This window comes from Aotus nancymaae, unplaced genomic scaffold (genome assembly GCF_030222135.1).
Source record: "Aotus nancymaae isolate 86718 unplaced genomic scaffold, 86718_ANA_hifiasm-v0.15.2.pri h1tg000250l, whole genome shotgun sequence".
Lineage (NCBI taxonomy): Eukaryota > Metazoa > Chordata > Mammalia > Primates > Aotidae > Aotus > Aotus nancymaae.
The window spans coordinates 1,753,312-1,775,707 of NW_026988665.1; the positions used below are offsets into that span (position 1 = coordinate 1,753,312).

A 22,396-nucleotide genomic window follows, 5' to 3' on the forward strand; every position below is an offset into this window, starting at 1 on the left:
ACGTGCAGGGCCCGACTCCTCAGACAATATGTGACCCACAAGTCTGTCCTGTTCTAGATAAACTGCTGGGAACAGTGCTAAGCCCTCCCCAAGGTGTGACGGGCAAGGGACTCAAGCCTGAGCCACAGACACGTTTCTGTGACAAAAAAAAACAGGAGACACCACATCCCTGGTGAGAGGCAGCCCAGCCTTCACAACAGGTGGGATGGGAGGCGCTCCTCACCTGTCGCACAGGGCACCTTCCTGGTGCCCTGCCCACCATGTCCTGCTACCCAAGTCCGGGGCCCTGCATGCCCTGCTCTTAGGAATGCTGTGCTCCAGCCGGCGCAGTGGCTCACGCCTGCAATCTCAGCACTTTGGGAGGCCGAGGCAGGTGATCACTGAGGTCAGGGGGTCGAGACCAGCCTGGCCAACATGGTGAAACCCATCTCCACTAAAAATACAAAAATTAGCCAGGTGTGGTGGTGGGCGCCTGTAATCCCTGCTACTCGGAAGGCTGAGGCGAGAGAATCACTTGAACCCGGGAGGCGGAGGCTGCAGTGAGCCAAGGTCACACCACTGCATTCCAGCCTGCCCAACAGAGTGAGACTGTCTCAAAAAAAAAAAAAAGGCCGGTCACGGTGGCTTACGCCTGTAATCCCAGCACTTTCGGAGGCCGAGGCAGACGGATCACGAGGTCAAGAGTTCAAGACCATCCTGCCCAACATGGTGAAACCCCGTCTCTACTAAAAATACAAAAAAAAATTAGCCAGGCGTGGTGGTGCATGCCTGTCGTCCCAGCTACTTGGGAGGCTGAGGCAGGAGAATTGCTTGAAAGCGAAAAACGGAAGTTGCAGTGAGCCGGGATCATGCCACTGCGTGCCAGCCTAGTGACAGATCAAGACTCCATCTCAAAAAAAAAAAAAGGAATAATGTATTCTTCCTTTACATCAAGAGGAACCTGGAAACACCAGGGGCCTCAAGCTGAGCCTCAGGGATTCTCCAGCCCTGTAAACGAGCCGTCTCCTCAGCGCCGCCCCGCCCCCGCCCCCCTGAACCCCATCTGGGCCATCTCTTCCTGCTTAGCCCCCACCTCCACTCAGGGCCCCAGGAGGTGGCACACATGCCTGGGAAGGCTGGCAGCCGGGCAGCCTGGCCCTGATGGCTGGACGGCTCAGAGGGCCACTGGAGGCCACATCCACGGAGTGTGGCGGGTACCATCCACCACCGCCAGCAGCACCAGGACCTTCCCTGACTTCCCACTGAAGCCCCTCCCGGCCCTCCACTCATGAAACACACCTGAGTGGCCCCCGTGCATTCTGGGCGCTCCCTCGACCCGTCTTGTCCTCCTGCACCTCCGCCATCTGGGTCTTCATTTGGTCGACCTCCCTCCCCCAGGGAATGCGGCACTCAGGGAGGGGCTTCGGGCTCCGTTCACAGTGAGTCCACAGCACCCAGCCTGGGCTGCACACAGCACCCATTCGCTCCCACAGGCCCAGCACCCACGGGAGGGCGGCTGAGGGCCGGCTAGAAAGAGAGATGGCCAATCTGCCACCCTGGTGCCCGGGGCTCCTACAATACCAGGGACTGGCACCAGCCTCCATCCTGAGTCGCCACACCAGGCAAAAGCTGCTCTAGGCCCGCGGGGACGGCTGAGTACTCTGAGCATTTATTACCCCGGATCACAACAGCAGCGGGCGGGAGGGCGGTGCCAGACTCATCTGCCCCGCTGGTAGATCTTGGGGGTCTGCCAGCCTTCGGGGGCTTCCTTCAGCCCCGCCTGCAGCCAGATGCGCCTCAGGTCTCTCTCGAACTTGAGCTGCCGGGGGCAGAGGGAGGGACCACCAAGTAATTCGTGGCAAAGCCACTCGGTCCCGGCACTTTGCCCCTCCCAGGGCCGAGGAGGGGGCCGCTCACCTGCTTCCGTTTCAGGCGTCCTTCCCGGATCTTCCGCCGCAGGAACCGCGTCCTCTTCACCAGCTTCCGGTACTTATGGTGGTTCATCTTCCGCCGGCGGATCTTGAGCACGTTTTTGCACTGCACCGGAAGCGCATCCCCGGCCCGCTCCTCCCCCTGCCCGGCCCCTTCCCCCGTGTGGCAGGGCGGACACTCGTGGGACTGGGGTGGAGCCGCAGTCCCGGGGGTTCCGGTGCCCGGTCTGGGCAGGAGGCAGCGGGCCGTAAGCCAGCTCTCCAGGGGGCTGACGGACATCTTCCTGGGGACCAGCATCTCCTCCAGCTCCAGCGGGGCCCCCGTGCGAGGCAGGGAGGCCGCCCTGCCCGGGCCGGCCGGCCGTGTGCCGTAAAGGCGCCCGCAGGCCCGGCCGCCCAGCACTCCGGAGCCGGGCCAGAGCCGGCGGCAGCCTGCGGGAAACCGGACGGCACAGTCACCGCTCGCGACGCCGCGCCGGCCCTGCGGGCTGGGGACATCCCCTGCCCTAATTCCCGGCCTGAACCCCTGAGGGTCCCTCCGTGAGCCCCGGAAGTTTAGAGGGAAAAAGAGTTCGTGCGTGGCCACGGGCCCCGGCCCCAGCGGGGCTGCTGAGAGCCGCACTCCCACCCCGCGTGTCCCTCCCCGCCGCCCCGCGGGGCTTCTTACCTGCCCGGGGAACGGCCCTGAACAGCGGGGAAGCCAGGCGCACCAGGAGCATGGTCTGTGCGGCGGCCCCGGGGCTCGAGGAGCTGGAACGCAGGCGCCTGCTCAGCTCGGGCGGCAGCGCCTTCGAGCCGGGGCGGGCAGGCCGGGGCTGCGGCGTCCGGTTCCTTCTCCCCCCGCCTCCCCAACCCGCAAGGACGACTCTGCGTCAAACACAGCTCGCGCCCCGAGGCTCCCAAGCCCCCGACGCAAGCGGCGTCGCGCTCGGACGCACCGAAATTCCCCCGCGGATCGCGCTGCCTGACGCCGGGACCCTCTCGGCAGAACCCCGGGTCCGCCCGCCGCAGCGTCCCCGCTGACCCTTCCCTCTGCGCGGCTCAAACCGACCGTTCCACGGCCGCCCGCAGGCACTTCCGGTCCGTCCCCGAGCCCGCTCGGATCGGCAGCGGCCGCCTGGCGGTTCCTACGCGCAGCGCACCCTGGTGTCCCCGGGGCCCCGGATTCTGCGTCGTCGCAGGCCCCGCCGGGCCGGAAAGGCGACGGTTTCCGTTTTAGAGAGTCACGGTCCGACCCCTTGCACAGCTCCTCCGCTCCGCCGGGTCCCTTACGGAGGCAAAAAAACCCCCTACATTTCCCATAATCCCAGGGGGTGCGGGCCCTTGATGTGCCCTCCGGTTCAGAATCGTTTCCGGACCAGCCAGAGCCGACGGAAGTGCAGGCTCAAGGCTACGGAGGTGACGAAGATGAAATTATCCGGAAGACGGAAGTGGCTGGAGCTACTCCCCGTTTGGGCTGGAGGCGAAGGACCCCGAACAAGTGACTCCTCATTCCTGGGGCTGGGGAGCTGCCTGGCGCGAGGTGAGGGTGGCAGATGGGTGATGGCGACTCCGTTCTCTGTCCCGCTGGGTGTGTGACCACCGGCCTGATTTTTGCAGTTTTAGTAGAGACGGGCTTTCACTGTGTTAAACAGGCTGGTCTTGAACTCCTGACCTCAAGTATCCTCCTGCCTCGGCCTCCCAAAATGCTAGGATCACAGGTGTGAGCCACTGCGCCCGACCGCATAGTGTGATTTTGAAAAGAAAAATCAGACGGCCAGGAGCGGTGGCTCACGCCTGTCATCCCAGCACTTTAAGAGGCCAAGGCGGGCAGATCACCTGCGGTCGGGAGTTCGAAACCAGCCTGACCAACCTGGAGAAACCCCGTCTCTACTAAAAAAACAAAATTAGCCGAACATGGTGGGGCATGCCTGTAATCTCAGCTATTCCAGAGGCTGAGGTAGGAGAATCGCTTGAACCTGGGAGGCGGAGGTTGCGGTGACCTGAGATCACACCATTGCACTCCAGCCTGGGCAACAAGAGCAAAACTCCGTCTCAAAAAAATAAAAAGTACCTCCCCAGAGTTACGGACCCTTAGAAGAAAGGGAATATGGACATTTCAGTCGTAGAAAGCCTTGTGGGGGCAGGATGAACCAGAACGTCCTTCTCCTTCTCAGGAAGCGATTTCAGGGAGGTGAACTGAGGAAGACCAGTCTGTTTGGGTCCCTGTACCCGGTAGGCTCCGGCCAAAAGGGAAAGGTCCCAGCCGGGGCAGAACCCAGCTGTTACGAGGCTGGGCGTTACTCAGCCACAGCTGCTGCACAGAGCCGGCCCAGGAGGCTTACAGAGTGGCCGCAGCAATGAATGCCCAGGCCAGATCCGATTGGCTGCCTCCCACAGGAGTGGTGGGAACACTTGTGGGAAGCGCCAGATGCTCGTGTGAGGAGAGCTGCCAAGCTCCATGAGCTGGAACTAGAGGAGGAAGACCGATCCTTCATAGACAACTGAGGAAGAAAAAATGCAGTGTGAGAAATGGGGAGGGTGCATGTGTTAGGATCCCTCATTTTTAAACAAAGGACACAATTACTGCACGTATGTTTTTTCCCCAAAAACACCCATTTGTCTTCAGAAAAGTTTTTCTTTAGAAACTTCAGAAATTTAGCCGGGTGCAGTGGCTCATGCCTGTAATCCCAGCACTTTGGGAGGTCGAGGCAGGTGCATCGTCTGAAGTCAGGAGTTTGAGACCATCCTAGTCAACATGGCGAAACCCCTTCTCTACTAAAAATACAAAAAAAAAAAAAGGCTGGGTGTGGTGATACACATCCGTAATCCCAGCTACTCGGGAGACAGAAGCAGAATGGCTTTTGAAGCTGGGAGGTAGAGGTTGCAGTGAGCCAAGATCATGCGAGACTCCACCTTGAGGAAGGAAAAAGAAAAAGCTGGGCATCGTGGGGCAGGGCTGCAGTCCTAGCCCCTCCGGACTGGACTGAGGGCAGAGTGGCCAGGTGCAACCGAGTATACTTGGGGAACATCTTGGCGACCTAGTGCACAGCTGCCTATAATACTTCAATAATCTTAAGATTATGATCCTGAGGCAGGAGAATCGCTTGAGACTGGGAGGTGGAGGTTGCAGTGAGCTGAGATCACGCCACTGCACTCCAGACTGAGCAAAAGAGTGAGACCATATTCCACCCTCCCCCACCAAAAAAAAGCTGGGCATGGTGGCTGACCCCTGTAATCCCAGCACTTTGGAAGGCCAAGGTGGGCAGATCCCCTGAGACTGGGAGTTCAAGTCCAGGCTGACCAATGTGGAGAAATCCCACCTCTACTAAAAATACAAAATTAGCTGGGCATGGTGGCACATGCCCATAATCTTGGCTTCTCGGGAGGCTAGGGCAGGAGAATCACTTGAACCCAGGAGGCAGAGGTTGCAGTGAGCCAAGAATTGCGCTCCAGCCTGGGCAACAAGAGCAAAACTCGACTCAAGGAAAAAAAAAAAAAAAAAAAAAAAAAAAAAGCTCAGCTTAAACAGGAGCACCCGTTTCAGTACAAAACCCCTGCCAACGGCTCAGAAACATCCTGCCTTGATGTTATTAGACCTACACAGATCAGAATGTCTACCCTAATTTTAGACCCACTCCTAAAAATTCATTCTTGGGGCTGGACACAGTGGCTCACCCCTGTAATCCCAGCACTTTGGGAGGCCAAGGCGGGCAATCAAGGTCAAGAGATCCAGAACATCCTGGCCAACACGGTGAAACTCCGTCTCTACTAAAAATGCAAAAATTAGCCAGGCGTGGTGGCGCACACCTGTAGTCCCAGCTACTCGGGGGGCTGAGGCAGGAGAATCCCTTTAACCCAGAAGGCAGAGGCTGCAGTGAGCCAAGATCACACCACTGCACTCCAGCCTGGGCGACAGAGCAAGACTCCCCTATCAAAAAAAAGTGATGATAGAAAAACTATATAATGGCTACTGCATGGAATGAACAGTTCGCAGTTAAAACTGTCCCTATCCAGCCCGGGCAACATAATGAAACCCTGTCTCTACAAAAAAATAAAAAAATTAGCTGGGCATGGTGGCTCACACCTGTAGTCCCAAGCTACTTGGGAGGCTGAGGTGGGAGGATCAATCACTTGAACCCAGGAATTGAAGACTAGCCTGTAACATAGTGAGGCCCCATCTCTACAAAAAAGAAGAAATTAGCCAGGGTTGATGGGGAGTAGCTGAGGCTACTTGGGAGGCTGAGGTGGCAGGATCGCTTGAGCCCAGAAGAGTGAGGCTGCAGTGAGCAGAAATCATACCACTACATTCCTGTCTGGGCGACGGAGACTCTGTCCCAATTGGCTGGGCTAGGCACACTGGCTCACGCCTGTGATCCCAGCACTTTGGGAGGCTGAGGCGGGCAGATCACCTGAGGTCAGGAGTTCGAGACCAGCCTGGCCAATGTGGTGAAATCCCATCTCTACTAAAAATACAAAAATTGGCTAGGTGTGCGGGTACACGTCTGTATCCCAGCTATGTGGGAGGTTGAGGCATGAGAATCACCTGAACCTGGGAGGTACAAGTGAAGTGAGCCGAGATCATGCCACTGCACTGCAGCCTGGGCAACAGAGTGAGACTCGGTCTCAAAAAAAAAAGTAAATAGGCCATGAAGGAAGTATTTACAAAAATTGAAAAACTAGTGCTACCTTTTTTCGGGGTGCTAGTTAAATGCTCACCAGTGTAGCAGGCACAGGGTTGCCCAGGAACCAGACACCTACACCAAAGGGTAAGGGACCAGGAGCAGGGACTGGCTCAGGATGCCCCACCCCCGGGACGGGCACTGCGGTGAGCTGTCCCGGGGCAGGGCTCAAACCCCTTGCTGGTGAGTTGGTGGCCTCTCCGCCAGGTGTGTCCTCTCAGGGTTGGGGGCCCTGGGCTGTGACACTCCAGCAAGGCCACTGCCAACAAAGCCAGCCCAGCAACTCCACAACACAGGAGCTGCTCTGTGTGGGTGCCCTGCACTGTGAGGAACTTGGGGTGCACCCGTGCTGGGCCCCAGCCCTGCCTGTGCCATCCGCACATTCATGCAACTGCCCGTGAAGCTCTGAAAGTGCTGGTGGGATGAAAGTAGCCCCCGCAGTTGGGCCTGAGGAGGTGGAGCAGAGGTTGAGGGGGGACGTCTGCAGGACCACACCGGTGCATGCTCCTCCTTCCTTTGGTCCTGCCAGAGCTGGTGGTCACAGCGCAGGCCCAGTGCCTGGGGGCAAATCCTAGTGTGGACGTTCGAAGGACCTGGGGCAGACCCTCATTTTAGCCCACCCATCTAGTTAGCTCCAGACTTGGCCCTGGAAAGCCCGAGGGAGGACCTGCCTGAGGCAGCAGCGGTGCCCTGTGTGGAAGCTAGGCACTGCCAGAGATGTGGGACTGGAGGCTCTAGGGACACTGGGCCCTGGCGTGTCACACACATTTCTCCACCTCGGCACGGCTCACGCTTGGGAACTGTCCTGTGCTCAGCATGCTGAGCAGTGTGCCTGGGGGCACTACCGTGCCCAGCGGCATGTTCCTGAGCTCACAACCCTCCATCATGTCCCCCTAGCCTGAGCCCCCTGAGCTCCCTCCCATCCACTTCCTCCAGATGGCGGAGATGCAGTCTGCATGGAGTCACAGGGGCAGGCTGCCCTGCTGCCTGCCCTTCCTGTCCAGCACCCTCCCCAAGTCCTCAGGACCACGATTGGTGTCAACTCTCCAGGAACGACCCTTCACCCAGGACAGAGGGGTGGCCTGTGACAACCGGGTCCCAAGGGGGCTCTGTGCTGCGTGTGGGGCTCTGCATGGGGTCAGTGCTTTGGACGTCTCTCTGCAGTGGTGAGTGCAAGGAGAGGCACGCCATGCTGGAGGCGGCCACCAAGTGCTCTGTCCTAAGCCAGCCAGTCTCCAGCTGGGGAAGAGCGGGATCCCTGGTCCCATCTGCTGGCTGCAGCACGGAGGCACGAGACCTGCAGGACGGCCTCCAGACAGGATGGAGTGAAGAAGCCGGAAGGAAGTGGCAGATGGCCAGGAAGGTGATCCCTGGTGGCCCCCCTTGCTCATGGGTATAAGCCACCCCACCAGTGCCTTGACAGTTTACAAATGCTATGGCAATTGGGAGGTTATTACCACCCCTTTCCAAACTAAAGCCGGTAACAATCCAGACGTTACCACCCCTCCCTACAAAGTCCTGGTGACTCATCCCTTATTCTGAACGTAAGTAAACCTGCATATAAATACAGCTGCGTGCAGCTCTGGGACCACTGCCTCTGCACTGTCCCTGCCCCACAAGAACCAGCTCCAGTTCAATAAAAGGACTGCTGTAGGCCAGACGGGTGGCTCACGCCTATAATCCCAGTACTTGGGGATTTGCATGTGCGACCCTCCAAGTGCCCCGCGCCCGGCTGCCCCTCACACCCACACACAGACATCATGGGTCACAACCCAGTCCGCCGCGGCACACCAGAATCATTCTGTTGTTTCCACAACTTCCCTCCTAAGGCCCTGCAGGAAGGAGCCTGTGTCCTCAAGGGCAAGGGGCTCAGGACCTCACAAGCCTTCAGCAGAAGCGCAGGCAAACGGAATCGGATGAGCGGGGAGCCCGAACCCCGAGAGCCGGCATGGCTGTGCGCACGCCCGGACGCTTTCACAAGCACACAGGACGAGCACCTACCAAGTCTGTAACGCTCCAGATATCCTGAGTGGAGAGAGATGTGTTTATTCACCATGTCAAGTGCACTCACAGGGAGCCTCTATTTAGGAGCTGGTGGCCTGCACTCAGCACTGCACAGATAAAAATATATGACTTTCAACACAGATCCAAATGCCATCACATTTTAAAAGTCAGGATTCCCTATAAGGTTTGAAGCTGACAGGATTGAAGTTCTGAGTTTCCGTATGTAGCTTTAGCTTGTATTAAACACATGTTTACTTACAACATGGAGAGAGAATAAGGGGCACTTAAGGCCATTTTCTCCTGTGAAACACGCAGATATGCACATAAGTACAACCTAATATAGGCGAAGGTTCTAAAAATCAGCTTTCTTGGCTTCCCGTAATTGAGTGTCGGTCGGGGAACGGAGAGGGGGCTGCCAATAGCACCAGGCCACGCAACAAGGGCGTGTGCGTTCCCGTTTTCATCCAGCCGCCCTCAAAGCCGCCGCCGCCCCCCAGACCGGCCTGAATGAAGCGCATGTCACCGGCCCCCCAATTCCATTTCCAAATCCACCAAGGTCCAGTCAAAATACATTTCCAAAAAGAACCCTACCACAGGGCCACTTGCGCTAAGGGAGCGCACCCAAGGGTCACAGGGCAGCCATCAGGTACCTCCCCGGGAAGGACCTGCGCCCACCAGTCACTGCAACCCCTCCTCACCTCCGATGCCTGCTGTGCCTGGGGTGGTCCCGCTCGTAGCGACGGCTGGTGCGTTCGTACGACCTGGAGCGCTCCCGTCGCTGGTCTCTGTAGTAATGACTTTTCTTCTTGTATTTCCCCGGATTGCCCACACGCTCCCGTGACCTGCTTCGAGAACAGGACGAGCTCCGGCTCCCAGACTTGTGCGGCTTCTGGGGGGGATACTTGCAGTCCTTGGACTTCCGGGAGCCCCGAATCTCAGAGCTTTTGTAGGGGGCGCTGCGGGGGGCCTGTCTCGGTGGGGAGTCACTCCGGCTCCGGGAGCGGCTCTGCGACTTGGACCCACCAGACGTGGAGCCACTGTCACTTTTCCTGGAGGAAGGACAGCACCACCACACGTGTGACCACCTGGCCTGGCCAGGCCTGACGCGCACACCCACAGGATCCCAGACACCGACACACAACCTCCGGGTTTAGAGAAACAAGAAACCACCCGGGGTGAGAATGATTACCCCCAGGGATGGCCCCACCCCAACCCAGTGTGGGCCTCCCCGGTACGCCCTGAGGCACACACCTCCTCTTAGGTGAAGCCGATCTCGAGGGGGACCTGGAGTAGCTCTGCTCACAGCTCCGGCTCCGACTCCGACTCTCTCGCCCCTTTGGCAAGCTGTGAACGGGACAGGAGACGGTTACAGACCACGAGTCTCTCCAGCCTATCCCGACAGCCACCTGGGCAGCTCTGGGTCTTACCCGTTCACAGGGCTGCCCGCCTTGGCCCTCCTGGTGCCCTCCGCCCTCTTCTTGCTGTTCTTCATAGAGAGTGGGGAAGGCTTGCTCCCCTTACCTTCTGTGGGGGATTCCGCTAGAATCAGAACAAGAGGTTAAAAGCCAACCACAAAAAAACTCTCCCAATAAAAAACAAGTTAGTAGAGCAAGTAAGGCCCCTTGACTGGGCGCGGTGGCTCACGCCTGTAATCCCAACACTTTGCGGGCCAAGGCAGGCTGATCACGAGGTCAGAAGATCGAGACCATCCTGGCCAACATGGTGAAGCCCCATCTCTACTAAAAATACAAAAGAATTAGCTGGGTGTGGTGGCACATGCCTGTAATCTCAGATACTTGGGAGGCTGAGGCAGGAGACTAGCCTGAACCAGGGAGTCAGAGATTGCAGTGAGCCAAGATCACACCACTGCACTCCAGCCTGGCGACACAGAGAGACTCTGTCTCGAAAAAAAAAAGAAAAAAGTAAGTCCCCTCTACAGGTGGAAGCGCAAGCTGACTCTAACTTCCTGCTCCCAGCCTAGGACCTGGAACTTACACAGACATCACAGAAACGCAGATGGGACCAGGTGCGGTGGCGCACGCTTGTAATCCCAGCACTTTGGAAGGCCAAGGCAGGTGGATCACCTGAGGTCACGAGTTTGAGGCCAGCCTGCCCAACATGGTGAAACCCTGTCTCTACTAAAAATATAAAAATTAGCTGAGTTTGGTGACATGTGCCTGTAATCCCAGCTACTTGCAAGGCTGAGGCACAAGAATCACCAGAACCTGGGAGGCGGAGGTTGCAGTGAGCCGAGATCTCACCATTGTACTCCAGCTTGGGCAACAGAGGGAGACTCTATGAAAAAAAAAAAAAGTCCAGAAACAGTGGTTCACGCCTGTAATCCCAGCACTTTGGGAGGCCGAGGCAGGCAGATCATCTGAGGTCGGGAGTTCAAGATCAGCCTGGTCAACATGGAGAAACCCCGTCTCTACTAAAAATACAAAATTAGCCAGACATGATGGCACAGGCCTGTAATCCAAGCGCCACTGCACTCCAGCCTGGGCAACAAGAGCCAAAACTTCATCTCAAAAAAAAAAGAACCACAGAAGCAACGCAGACAGGCCCCTGCGTGACACTCCACCCCAGGTGTGAGGACACACACCACCACATCATCTACGGCCCCGCACTGTGACACCTTCCCTAGACGACAAGCTACGGGCAGCAGGTAAACCAAAGCGTTTCAGACAGCCCGTCCAAACCCCTGCTAATAACAGACAGGCCAGGTGCCTATACTCCCAGCACTCTGAGACGCTGAGGCAGGACAGTCGCTTGAGGCCAGGAAATTCAAGACCAGCCCAGGCAACACGGCGAGACCCAGTCTCGATGAAAAAGGTAACAAATGAGTTGAGCGTGGCGGCGTGTGCCTGCGGTCCCAGCTACGCAGAAGGCTGAGGCGGAGATCTCTCGAATCCAGGACGTGGATGCTGCGGTGAGCTATGATCACACCACTGCACTCCAGCCTGAGTGACAGAGACCCTGTCTCAAAAAAAAGAGTCTGGAAGGAGCACATACCCCGGAATGAAGGCCCAGGAGGATCACTGGCCTCTGGGCCTTGTGGGGAGCTGATTCCTACCGCCTAACAGACTCACCTGGCTTAGGGGCCGGTGAGAAGCCCGCGGTGCCGTCGGGAACCTGAGTGCCCCCGGGCAGTAGGCCCCGTGCTTGCGCCTTCGCCTCCTCGATGGCGTGCTTCCTCTTCTCCACCTCACCTTCCAGATGTGTGAGGTCAACCTACAAAAGCCAGAGGACGCCATTCAGAACCAGGTTTTTCTGGCCAAACACAAACGCACACAAGAAAAAATGCAGAAGAACCTTTTTCCGAGCGTAGAGCTGCAAGATCTTTAAGCAGATCTCCTTAATTTCTTCTTCAGTTGCTCCAAACAAAAGAAACCAATGAGGACGACTGGGCAAAGGGATCTGCAGACACAAACACCATCACTGTGACACCGTCCTCCACTGCACCGCCCCAACTCAGGGAGATAAAAACAGCCACTGGCCCAGATGAGTGTCATTTGAAGCACAATACAGTAAAGTTTACTGGAGGCTGGAGAGACTAGAATCTCTCCATAGTAGCAACACACTGACCTCCAGCGTCCGGGCAGCAAGATAAATGCAGGCACAGGCGATACTCTCAGGCTGGAACCGCACGAATACGTCTGTGCGAAGGCTGTCGTTCATGTAATTCCTGGAAACCAAACGCATGAAAAACTGCAATGCCCCACCCGGGAACCCAGGACTCCGCCTGCATTATCTAGAGAAGTCTAGATAAATTCACCACTGCTCTAAGGAGTCTATCGCTAGGACTCAGAGCTGGACAGTCCAGTGAATCTCAAGAGTTACTGGAGAAATCTTCTAGCTGCTTTTTCTAAATACAGGACAGGAAGGCACAGAAATAATCAGAAAAAAAAAAAAAAGCTGGCTGAATGTCAGACAACGTGTGTTGCTATGGAAGAGAACCGACTTTAACTTGGCTTTTCTCCCCTCAACTGTGGCCTGCTCTCATGCAAAGCACGATGCCTCCAGAAGAAAACATCTACTGTAGTCACTAAAACGCTTTTGATTAAAGAAATCTAAATGCTCAAAATCCATAGTGCAGAGAAACATGCAAACTCAATGAACTGGCTCGGCACAGAACCAGCGGCCGCTGGGACACAGGCCGTCCTCTCGCCGTCCTCTCGCCGTCCTCCTCCTCGAGGCCTCTGGCGGCAGGGCCCTTCTCTGGTGACCGAGCTGCGGCTTGCTTGAAGGAGTCCACTTGGAAGAGGGAAAAGCCCCCTGGGCGTAAGCTGGACGCATGGGAGCGTCGTGCAGAGGGAGGCTCAGCACCCAAGGGCAGGCCTCTTCCTGGGCTCACCAGAGCCGCTGCCAACTGTCCCATTGCAACAAGGAGTCTTAAAATGAACATTCATAGAATCAGAAGCAACACAACACTGAACGTTTCATCACGGTACATTCTTTAAATTTCATCATATTTAGAAGCTATAAAAATACAAAAATTCACATCTTTTTAAAGTTAAAGCATTTAAAAACTGACATTTTTAGCGTTTTCCTTTAGATACATCTAAGATTAAATATTCTAAAACCAGACCTTATACTAGCTTTAAGAATATTGCAATAACAAAAAGCGTTGATCCCATGAGGACAGGTGATCTGGTCTTATATTCACTGCTCCTCACGTACCCCAGTAGCGGTGAGCCTTGAAGTCGGGCTGCACCCACAGATGAGACGAGTCATGCAGGGGTCTGAAGGACTGCCCTCCCCCCATGTCTGTCCTACATAAACCTTGGAGAAGGTAACACATAAACTCACTCAGAGATTTCCAAGGTTAAGTTCTACAGGTGCCTAGAGGCACGCGGCTCTGGAAGCAGCTCCAGGCATCAAGAGGGAATCTGTGACAGCCGTGCAGCCACACCCCCTGAAGCAAGGGAGCAGGGAGCAGCTCAAACACAGATCAACAGTCAGTAACCTTTTGGTTTCTAATAAACAGTTTTCAGTAGTCAAGTAGTAATAATATTAATCCATTAACTTTTAAGTCTTAAAAGCAAATGCAATCTTCAGAACATATAAACTTACTGCTATATTGAAACGTTACAGTATTTTTAAAGTATCCATGGAATAATTTAAAGATGCACACCTTTACTAGAATGCGTCACGCAGAGCTGCTGGAAGAGCAACTTGAGACTTCTAGAAATCACGACATAACCCCCACGGACACGCGGGTTCCCCCCAGCCAATTTGTCACTTCAATTCTGACAGCTTTCCACGCCATTTTTTTTTTTTTAAGAGAAAGGTATTGCATCTTTATCATACAGGTACAGCAGTTTTAAAGGGACAATATTCAAGTCAAGACAGTTATCAACTCTAATCAATACAATTACCAAAGCACGACAGAGGATTAACAAGAAGCACAATCGTCAGAGAACCACAAGCAGCAGTCGGCCATGGCTATGCTATGTGCGCGTACCACCAGTCTAGGGCCAGCCTTCGGTGGAGAGCCTGCACTGGATTGGCTGAAGACGCCGCTGTCCCTGCACCAAAGCGCTTGGACAGCAGAGGAGAAGTCTTAGTCACTTACCCTCAGAGGCTACCCTTTGATTGAAAGAGTACAGAAAAGAAAAGTCAAAATAGGTTCTCTATTAAACATGTCATAGCACCAGACAATTCAGTCAGCAAAAATATGACCCTTACAGACTTAACTCCATGGGAAAAAATTCACCAAAAAACCCCAAATACTAAATTGCCACTTTCGGCTTCCTTTCTGGCACATGCATTGTTAACATCAGTCCCAGAGCCTTCTCTGCCCCTCTCTCCCACGAGATGTGATTTCAGGGAGACACAGACACTAAGTCTACATGAGCCTCCACGTCCCTGGGAAACGGCCCCACTGTGCCAAGTTAACAGCTCCCTGAGGACACCCACTGACTGCTCTCCTCAGGGTGGGGGTACAGGAAGCGCACAGCTGCAGGGAGGGGACGGGCCACCTACCGTTACTGCCAGTGCCCATTTTGGGAGTCTGATTGGAATTTACACAGCAGGAGCACTGGGCACTCGGACAACTCCAGCCCACAACCAAGTCACTGGGCGGCCTACCCACTGCCCAAGTGCCTCAAGTCAACACATTCCTGCACTGCCCTTGCTGGTCTCATAGAACAAGGAAGCTCAACTCACCATGAGGTCTGGACCAGGTGTTGGTTACGCTCACACTCTAACACCTGAAGGTACATAACGATTATCTGGAAGATACGGGTCAGGTAGTTATTAGCAAGAACCTTAAAAGCCCAGAATTCAGATCTTGTGGGTGTCCATGCAGCAAACAAGAGCCTCATGCTAGATCCCAGGAGTGGCTCCTGGCCACATGTCTGGCGGACAGCTCGGCGGGAGGGAGTTTTGCGGATGCACCTGCTGTCTGCGTAGGCAGCCAGGCAGGATGCACGCACAATGCACAACCCACGGCAGAGGCCTCCTTCTTCACAGGGCTGGTTTCATTCTGGTCTTCAGTACTTTCCACCAGGGAGGCTGGTCTATCCTACACGGCTCTGGACCCCAGTTACCAACTCAGCAAAACACGGTATGAACATACTTTCGGCAAACAGGGAAAGACACTTAGGGCTGGGCATGGCGGCTCCTGCCCGAAATCCCAGCACTTAAGGCTGGGCGTGGTGGCTCCCGCCCGTAATCCCAGCACTTTGGGAGGCCAAGGCGGACGGATCACCTGAGGTCAGGAGTTAGAGAGCAGCCTGACCAACATGCAGAAACCCCATCTCTACTAGAAATATAAAAATAGCCAGGTGTGGTGGTGCACGCTTGTAGTCCCAGCTACTCGGGAGGGTGAGGCAGGAGAATCGATTGAACCTGGGAGATGGAGGTTGCAGTGAGGTGAGATCGCATCACTGCACTCCAGCTTGGGCAACAAGAGCAAAACTCTGTCTCAAAAAAAAAAAAAGAAAAAAAGACAAAAAGAAAAGGATCTCAATCTGTGGTGAGCAATTTACGGATAATGTGAACAAATGGGAGAAAGTTGAACAAGCAAATGAGGAAACCCACCAATAAAAAGGAGATGAGACCAAAAACAGAAACCATCTTTTGGGGAAGGCACCCACAACGCCGAAAGTAACGGACAGTGTCGCGGCCACGGCCCTCAGTCAGTACGTGCCGCAAAAGGCTTCCAGTCATTTCAGACCGCAGGGGCCAGAATCCTCTAATTCCTCCGTGAGAGGAAGTAAGGCTATCACTAAAGCATCTTTAGAAAATTAGCTGAGGCTGGGCGCGAGTAGCTCACGCCTGTAATCCCAGCACTTTGGGAGGCCAAGGCGGGCAGATCACCCACGCTCAGGAGTTCAAGATCAGCCTAGTCAACATGGTGAAACCCTGTCTCTACTAAAGATACAAAAATCAGCCAGGCGGGGTGGCGCATGCTTGTAATCCCAGCTGCTTGGGAGGCAGATGTTGCAGTGAGCCGAGATTGCACCACTGCACTCCAACATGGTAACAGAGTGAGACTCCATCTCACACACAAAAAAAAAAAAAAAAAAAAAAGAAAGAAAGAAAGGGCCAGGTGTGGTGGCTCACGCCTGTAATCCAAGCACTTTGGAAGGCTGAGGTGGGTGGATCACGAGGTCAGGACCATCCTGGCCAACATGGTGAAACCCTGTCTCTACTAAAAATATAAAAATTAGCCAGGTAGTGGCGCATGCCTGTAATCCCAGCTACTCAGGAAGCTGAGGCAGGAAAATCACTTGAACCCAGGGGCGGAGGCTGCAGTGAGCCGAGATCACGCCATTGCACTCCAGTCTGGCAACAGAGCAAGACTCTAACTCAAAGGAAAAAAAAAAGCTGGGTACAATGGCTCACGCCTGTAATCTTAGCACTTTGGGAGGCCGAGGTGGGTGGATCACCTGAGGTCGGGAGTTCAAGATCAGCCTGGTCAACATAGAGAAACGCCATCTCTACTAAAAGTACAAAAAATTAGCCAACTGTAGTGGTGGGCGCCTGCAATTCCAGCTACTCGAAAGGCCAAGGCAAGAGAATTGCTTGAACCAAGGAGGCGGAGGTTGCAGAGAGCAGAGATCGCGCCACGGCACTCCAGAAAAACATATACTAACAAATTTAATTTTTACAAACTCACCACTATTTTTGAAAGCCCAAACTTAAGCCATGCCATTTCTAAAACTCTTATAAATGTGTTACTAAGATAAACAGCTAACCCTGGAAGACTAATGCGTCGGGAACCGTTTTTGAACTACGGGTGTAAAGTGGGAAGTCGAGTCAGGGATGCACTCAGCACTTGTCATAGCCTTCAGCTGCACTGAGGTGGAGAGGCGGCCAGGCTGCAGCAGTGGTCTGCGCAGGCTCGCAGGGCGGGAGCCACACACCCACCTTGTGAGGGTGCTTCACATGGACGCAGAAACCCAGCTCTTTGAGAACTCGTCTTTCCGCCTTTATAATTTGGTTCTTTAAATTAACATAATCTTGATCCAGTAGTAGAGGCACAGGCTTCCTACAAGAGAGAGCACAGGGTCTGCATCATGGTCAAGCAGAACAAGGCTTCCAACATGCCATCATTACCTCCAACTGTGAGCACCTGACGCAAGCCTGACACACACGTGGCTGCGACGCCCACGTCCTCTAACCAGCAAGACCGCACAACGTTCCTCACAGCCCAGCGCCAACATATTCATCCCATCCCCGCGATCCTCCCCACTGTTCCTTACAGATCAACAGCTTCTGGTGCGCGAGCACAGTCTGAACACAGCAACGGTTTTAGGATCTCATGTCACCACTGCTAAAAGCACTTTGTGTGGCTCAAGATGTAAGGATACATACTCATAGTTAAATAACCCGCAAACCAGTGAAAGACATCATTTAAATACAGATGGGCCACGGCGGTGGCTCACTCCTGTAATCCCAGCACTTTGGGAGGCCGAGGCAGGCGGATTGCCTGAACTCAGAAGTTTGAGACCAGTCTGTCCAACATGGCGAAATCCTGTCTCTACTAAAAAAAATACAAAAATCAGCCAGGCATGGCGGCAGGTGCTTGTATTGCCACCTGCTTAGGAGGCTGACCATGGTCAGAGGCTCCGGCGGGGGGGCAGAGGTTTCAGTGCACCAAGATTGCATCACTGCACTCCAGCCTGGGTGACAGAGTGAGACTGTCTCAAAAACAAAAACACAGATGGCCAGGCAAGGTGGCATGGGCCTGTAGTCCCAACTATTTTGGAGGCTGAGGCAGGAGAATTGCTTGAACCCAGGAGGCAGAGGCTGTAGTGAGCCAAGATCACATCACCGCACTCCAGCTTGGGCAACACAGCAAGACTCCATCTCAAAAATTAAATATGAGGCCGTGTTTTTTCTTTTTTCGAGACGAAGTTTTGCTCTTCTCTGCCAGGATGGAGTGCAATGGCACGATCTAGGCTCACTGCAACCTCCCCCTTGGGTTCAACCAATTCTCCTGCCTCAGCCTCCCGAGTAGCTCAGATGACAGGTGCCTGCCACCATGCCCAGCTAATTTTTTTGTGTGTATTTTTGGTAGACACAGAGTTTCACCATGTTGGCAGGCTTGTCTTGAACTCCTGACCTCAGGTGACGCACCTGCCTCGGCCTCCGAAAGTGCTGGGATTACAGGCGTGAGCCACTGTGCTCGGCCAAAGGCCGTGTTTTCTAAAGAACTCCCATTAACTTCAGGAGCATAAACACTGGGCTAAGTTCGAAGCCAGTGGTTCTCAACTGGAGCAATTTTGCTATCCTAGGGCCATGAAGCAACATCAAAAGACTTTTGGTATTTTTTGGAGGCAGAGTCTCACTCTGTCATCCAGGCTAGAGTGCAGTGGTGACGCTGCAGCCTCCAGCAATCCTCCTGCCTCAGCTTCCTAAGTGCTGAGATTACAGGTATGAGCCACCACACCTGGTATGAGAAAATTTCTGGCTATCACAACTAAGGTGGAGTCCTCCTGGCATCCAGTGAGTAGAGGCCAGGGATGCTGCTGAATCCTGCAGCAGACAGAACCACCCACCACAGCTCAAGATTACCCAGCCTGTAATCCCAGTGCCTTGGGAGGCTAAGGCCAGCAGATCCCTGAAGCCCAAGAATTTGAGACCAGCCTGGACAACAAAGCAAGAACCCATGTCTACCAAATAAAAAATAAAAAAATTAGCAGGCATGGTGGCGTGCTCTTGTAGTCTCAGCTACTCAGGAGGCTGAGGCAGGAGAAACTCTTGAGCCTAGGAGGTTTAGGCTGCAGTGAGCCATGATCATGCCACTGCATTCCATCCTGGGCAACAGGACACCCTGTCTGGGGGGGGCGGGGCGGCGGGAAGGATTATCCACCTTGAACGTCAACACTGCTGAGATTAAAAATTCCTGCTCTAGAACGTTCAGAAACCTACGGGAAACAAGCAGCAACAGGGCTGTGCGCTAACATGGGTAAAGCAGGAAGCCAGCACCAGGGCCCCGGGCCACAGGGCCCCGTCCTCACTGGAGCCCCTGCACTCACGCTCAGCAGCACCCGCTGACGCCTGAGCAAGGCCCGTTCGAGGAACTTGAAAATGCGCTCAGGAACATCCCACGGGTTTAAAACCTCAGGCCTGTACTTTGTTATAGAAACGTTAGCGTAATTTAACCAGAAAAAAAACGCAGACACTGATCGACTAGAGCGCGCTGACACTCACTTTTTCTCTCTCAGCTGTCGGAGGCGGTGAAACACGTTGATGACGTCCCGTATGCGTCTCGGAGCCTCTTCTATCTTGGAAGCCAGGTGAACACAGGCCATTGACACGTGCTGCAGCGGAAGCATCGCGACACACCCATGTGTGTCCCCGGCCACCGCATCCTGACGGGCCGAAGGCCTGAGGGCTGTTCAGACCAAGACGCCCCCGGGGCAACGGAACTCTCCGGCACAGGGCTCCGACTGGGGAGCAGGCACTCCCCCCTTTCCCCCCAACATCTTCCGCTGGGAATGAAGCGCAAGGGGGCCCTTACCTCCATGGAATGCTTCACGAAGGACTTGGTGTAGAAGAACCGCTGGAACAACACCTGCCCGGTAGCCATGGCCACCTAGAGTGGAGGAGCGTTTCTGTATTTTCGAACGCACCATCCAAAGCCTTCGCGGCCAAAAGTCATCGGTAACGTGGGACTCCCCACTCAAACCAAACACCGAAACGTCTCCCAGGTCCGCAAATGCTCTTTGCGTCCCGCCGTCTCGGGGTCCAGCGCACGAGGGAAGGCCCCGGGCCGGGGCGGGGGCGGGCTCGGGGTTGGCGCCAGGGCGGGGGTCGGGGTCGGGGTCGGGGTCGGGGTCGGGGTGGGGGCGGCGCGGAACCAACTCTCGCCGGCAAAGGGCGGATGCTGCCCGGGCGGTTACCCGGGCCCGAGGCTCGCGGCCGCGCCCTCACCTGAGGCAGACGGAGCAGGATGCCGGCCGCCTGGATGAGCTCGCAGCCTACCACACGGAGGTCGGTCTCCGTGTCGGTGTCGAGGCCGCTCGACATGGACGGCGTGAAGCGGAGCTTGTCGTCAGGTAGGAGGCAGTTTTCCAAGGTGATGAGCACCCCGGAGTATAGCCGGTCCCCAATCAGCACGCCTTGCGACCCGGGGACTGCGCCCCCAGAGCCCGGGACGCCGGCCGCTGCGGCAGGAGCTGTCGACCCCGCAGCCCCAGTCGCCGCCGCCGCCGCCGCCGCCGCCGCCATTTTGTGCTGCCGACTCCTCTACGACTTCTTCCCGCAGGGCGGCTCCTCGCGACGCTCTACTGCTGCCACCGCCCCGCCCCGTCTCATACCATTGGTTCGGCCTGCGGGCAGCGTGACGCCGTCTAGCAGCGATTGGCTACTCCACCTGCCCGTCAGTAACGCGCCAAATGCCGTCGCCGGAACCTGGCGCAGGTCTGAGGGCGGGCTCGTTACCCAAGGTACTCCGCGGCGTTGGCCGACCCGGAAGCACGTCTGCCCCGAGCGGAGGCGCGGGTGTCTCGTTGAAAGCGCCTGCCCGGGCGTCCCGAGCGGGGCGGGGCTTCTTCGAAGCCGCCCACGTTCGTACGGAGACCCCTGATCGCGGAAGCTCGCGTCTCGGAAGTCACATGGGTCAAGGGGGTCCACGTCGGTGGGGTCTGGGGTGGGACGACCCCCACTGCTATCCCCTGGGCGCGGGGCATGGTCAGAGGCTCCACTCGGCCTCGCCCTGAATGAGACGCGCGCGCCCGGTGTCCCCGGCCGTCGTCGGCATCGTGTCTCCAGTCCTTCCCGACTCCAGGCTTTGGGGATGCCGATTAATGCCAGACTCCCGCAAAGTCTTGCCTTCAAGACTCAGCCCCTGGGGAGAGATGGGTAGAGGATGACTGGAAACGTGGCCTCGACGTCCCTGCAGAGCCCTTACAGCGTGGGGAGGCCAGGCCCACGGAAGGGGTCCGGGCAGCGAGGCCCGGTCTGCTCCGTCTGAAGGAGCTTGGACAGAACCCCACAAACGGCTGGGAGACAGTGAAGGAGTTCGTGACATCGCTGATCCTCCCCCAGGCGACCTCACGACCTGCCCGTCATGGGTTCACGGTTTTTCCTGCGATCGATCACAGCTGCACGGGAGGAGCAGATGCAGGACGTATCTGTTGCTGCGGTTACCCCGAACGTTCGCCAGGACTAGTACAGGACCCGGGATGAAGATGGTGGGGAAGCCTGCACTGGGTAGGGAAGTGTGGGGCAGGAGGAAGAGTGGGGTCAGCAGAGGCCCGAGTGTGAGTTCACACCGAGCTGCCAGTGACTGCACCGTTTTTTGTTTTGTTTTTCAGAAGATTTAGAATTGAGTGACTGCCCAGTTTAAACGGGCTGAAATCCAGAGGCCACCATTGCCCCTCACCCCGCCCCCAGGTCCAGCTGTCCACTAGCTCTGCCATGACTTGATACTGCAGCTCAAACAGTACCAACCAAGACCCACTCTCCTCACCGCCTGCCATGGGCAACAGGATATGGTTACGGCTTCACCCATTTCCTCTTTCCCCAGGCTGGCAGTCTTGTGTGTTACAGCTACGTACTGCAGGAAACCCTGCCACACAGCTGGATTCTCATTGGTGCTGCATGCCCAGTCCCTCAGCTGTGCCTCCAGCCAATCAGGCCCAGGCTGGAGCTGCCTAGGAACAGGACCATGGCACCAGAGCACCTGCTGGCACAAAGCAAGTGCATGCTGGGAGCAGCCCACAGTGGTCTGCCACATCTGTGCATTCCTTTACTGAGACAGGATGCAGAACAGGCAGCTTTGCCACAGTGCAGCAGTGTGCACAGAATGTGGCCGCCCAAGGCTCTGTCCTCCACCTGTTGTCCAGGAGCCATCTTCCAAGGGCTGACAGGCATTTAACACCCCATAGACACGGCCAGACGCTGCACTCATGCAGGGGAAAGGACACTGAATGAGACTTGGTCCCCAGCCTCAAAAGACCAGGCGTGGTGGCCGTCACCAAGCACAGTGACAGGGCCAGGAGGGGGACCTCTTAGAGCGCCATGCAGTGATGGAAGCCGGAAAGGATGACAGCCTGCACTCAGAATGGAGTGGTTGGCCTGAAGCCATCTCTAGCAAGTGCCCAGGACTTTGCTTGCTCTGTGCAGGCTGGAAATAGGTGGTGAGTCTAAGAAAAAGGCCCAGAAAGACTCCCGAGCAACTGCTGGCCAAGGGTGAAGGGCACGTCCCCACAGGATGCAAGCTGGCTGCCTTTGGTGGGGAGATGGGCACTCACTTGAGGTGCTCCTACGGCAGATCAGCAAGACAAGCAGGTTGGGGCAGGGGTGTATGCACCGCTGTGTAAATGCAGGGGGCATCAGCAGGTAAACAGGGTCTCAAGAGCC

At 55.8% G+C, this 22,396-nt stretch overlaps 2 protein-coding genes across 3 annotated transcripts; both read right to left on the bottom strand.

Moving 5' to 3' along the window:
* Window positions 1-1,626: 1,626 nt before the first annotated feature.
* Window positions 1,627-7,458, bottom strand: AURKAIP1 (aurora kinase A interacting protein 1). The gene is made up of 9 exons (XM_064371945.1): window positions 7,363-7,458; window positions 7,067-7,129; window positions 6,953-7,018; window positions 4,235-4,361; window positions 3,269-3,366; window positions 2,849-3,177; window positions 2,578-2,660; window positions 1,897-2,342; window positions 1,627-1,798 (listed from the first exon to the last, which is right to left on the bottom strand). Exons 1-9 carry the CDS (start codon window positions 7,456-7,458, stop codon window positions 1,697-1,699), a joined length of 1,410 nt encoding a protein of 469 aa, XP_064228015.1. The 3' UTR covers window positions 1,627-1,696.
* Window positions 7,459-8,594: 1,136 nt separating this feature from the next.
* Window positions 8,595-20,289, bottom strand: CCNL2 (cyclin L2). 2 transcript variants are annotated; one of them, XM_012467906.3, is made up of 11 exons: window positions 19,964-20,157; window positions 19,551-19,625; window positions 19,241-19,350; window positions 16,952-17,072; window positions 14,744-14,808; window positions 12,161-12,260; window positions 11,888-11,992; window positions 11,665-11,806; window positions 10,003-10,114; window positions 9,827-9,919; window positions 8,595-9,624 (listed from the first exon to the last, which is right to left on the bottom strand). In XM_012467906.3, exons 1-11 carry the CDS (start codon window positions 20,057-20,059, stop codon window positions 9,270-9,272), a joined length of 1,374 nt encoding a protein of 457 aa, XP_012323329.2. In that variant the 5' UTR covers window positions 20,060-20,157; the 3' UTR covers window positions 8,595-9,269. The 2 variants fall into 2 exon arrangements, with proteins under 2 accessions (XP_012323329.2, XP_012323330.2); XM_012467907.3 differs by lacking the exons at window positions 8,595-9,624; window positions 9,827-9,919; window positions 10,003-10,114; ... (1 more) ...; window positions 11,888-11,992; window positions 12,161-12,260 and adding an exon at window positions 13,007-14,164 and having other exon boundaries at window positions 19,964-20,289.
* Between the last annotated feature and the right edge of the window lie 2,107 nt (window positions 20,290-22,396).

Bases quoted from the DNA above. Each gene is read 5' to 3' on its own strand.
- AURKAIP1 (XM_064371945.1), bottom strand. From the start codon at position 7,458: ATGATGGAGGGTTGTGAGCTCAGGAACATGCCGCTGGGCACGGTAGTG. The intron at 3,178-3,268 runs GTCCGGAAACGA...TGCCTCCGTAAG, and splicing joins ACTTCCGTCGGCTCTGGCTG to GGACCCGGCGGAGCGGAGGA. The intron at 2,343-2,577 runs GTAAGAAGCCCC...GGTTTCCCGCAG, and splicing joins CAGGGCCGTTCCCCGGGCAG to GCTGCCGCCGGCTCTGGCCC.
- CCNL2 (XM_012467906.3), bottom strand. From the start codon at position 20,059: ATGTCGAGCGGCCTCGACACCGACACGGAGACCGACCTCCGTGTGGTA. The intron at 11,993-12,160 runs GTCAGTGTGTTG...TTGTGTCTGCAG, and splicing joins TTGCTGCCCGGACGCTGGAG to ATCCCTTTGCCCAGTCGTCC. The intron at 11,807-11,887 runs GTTCTTCTGCAT...TGGCTTTTGTAG, and splicing joins AGCTCTACGCTCGGAAAAAG to GTTGACCTCACACATCTGGA.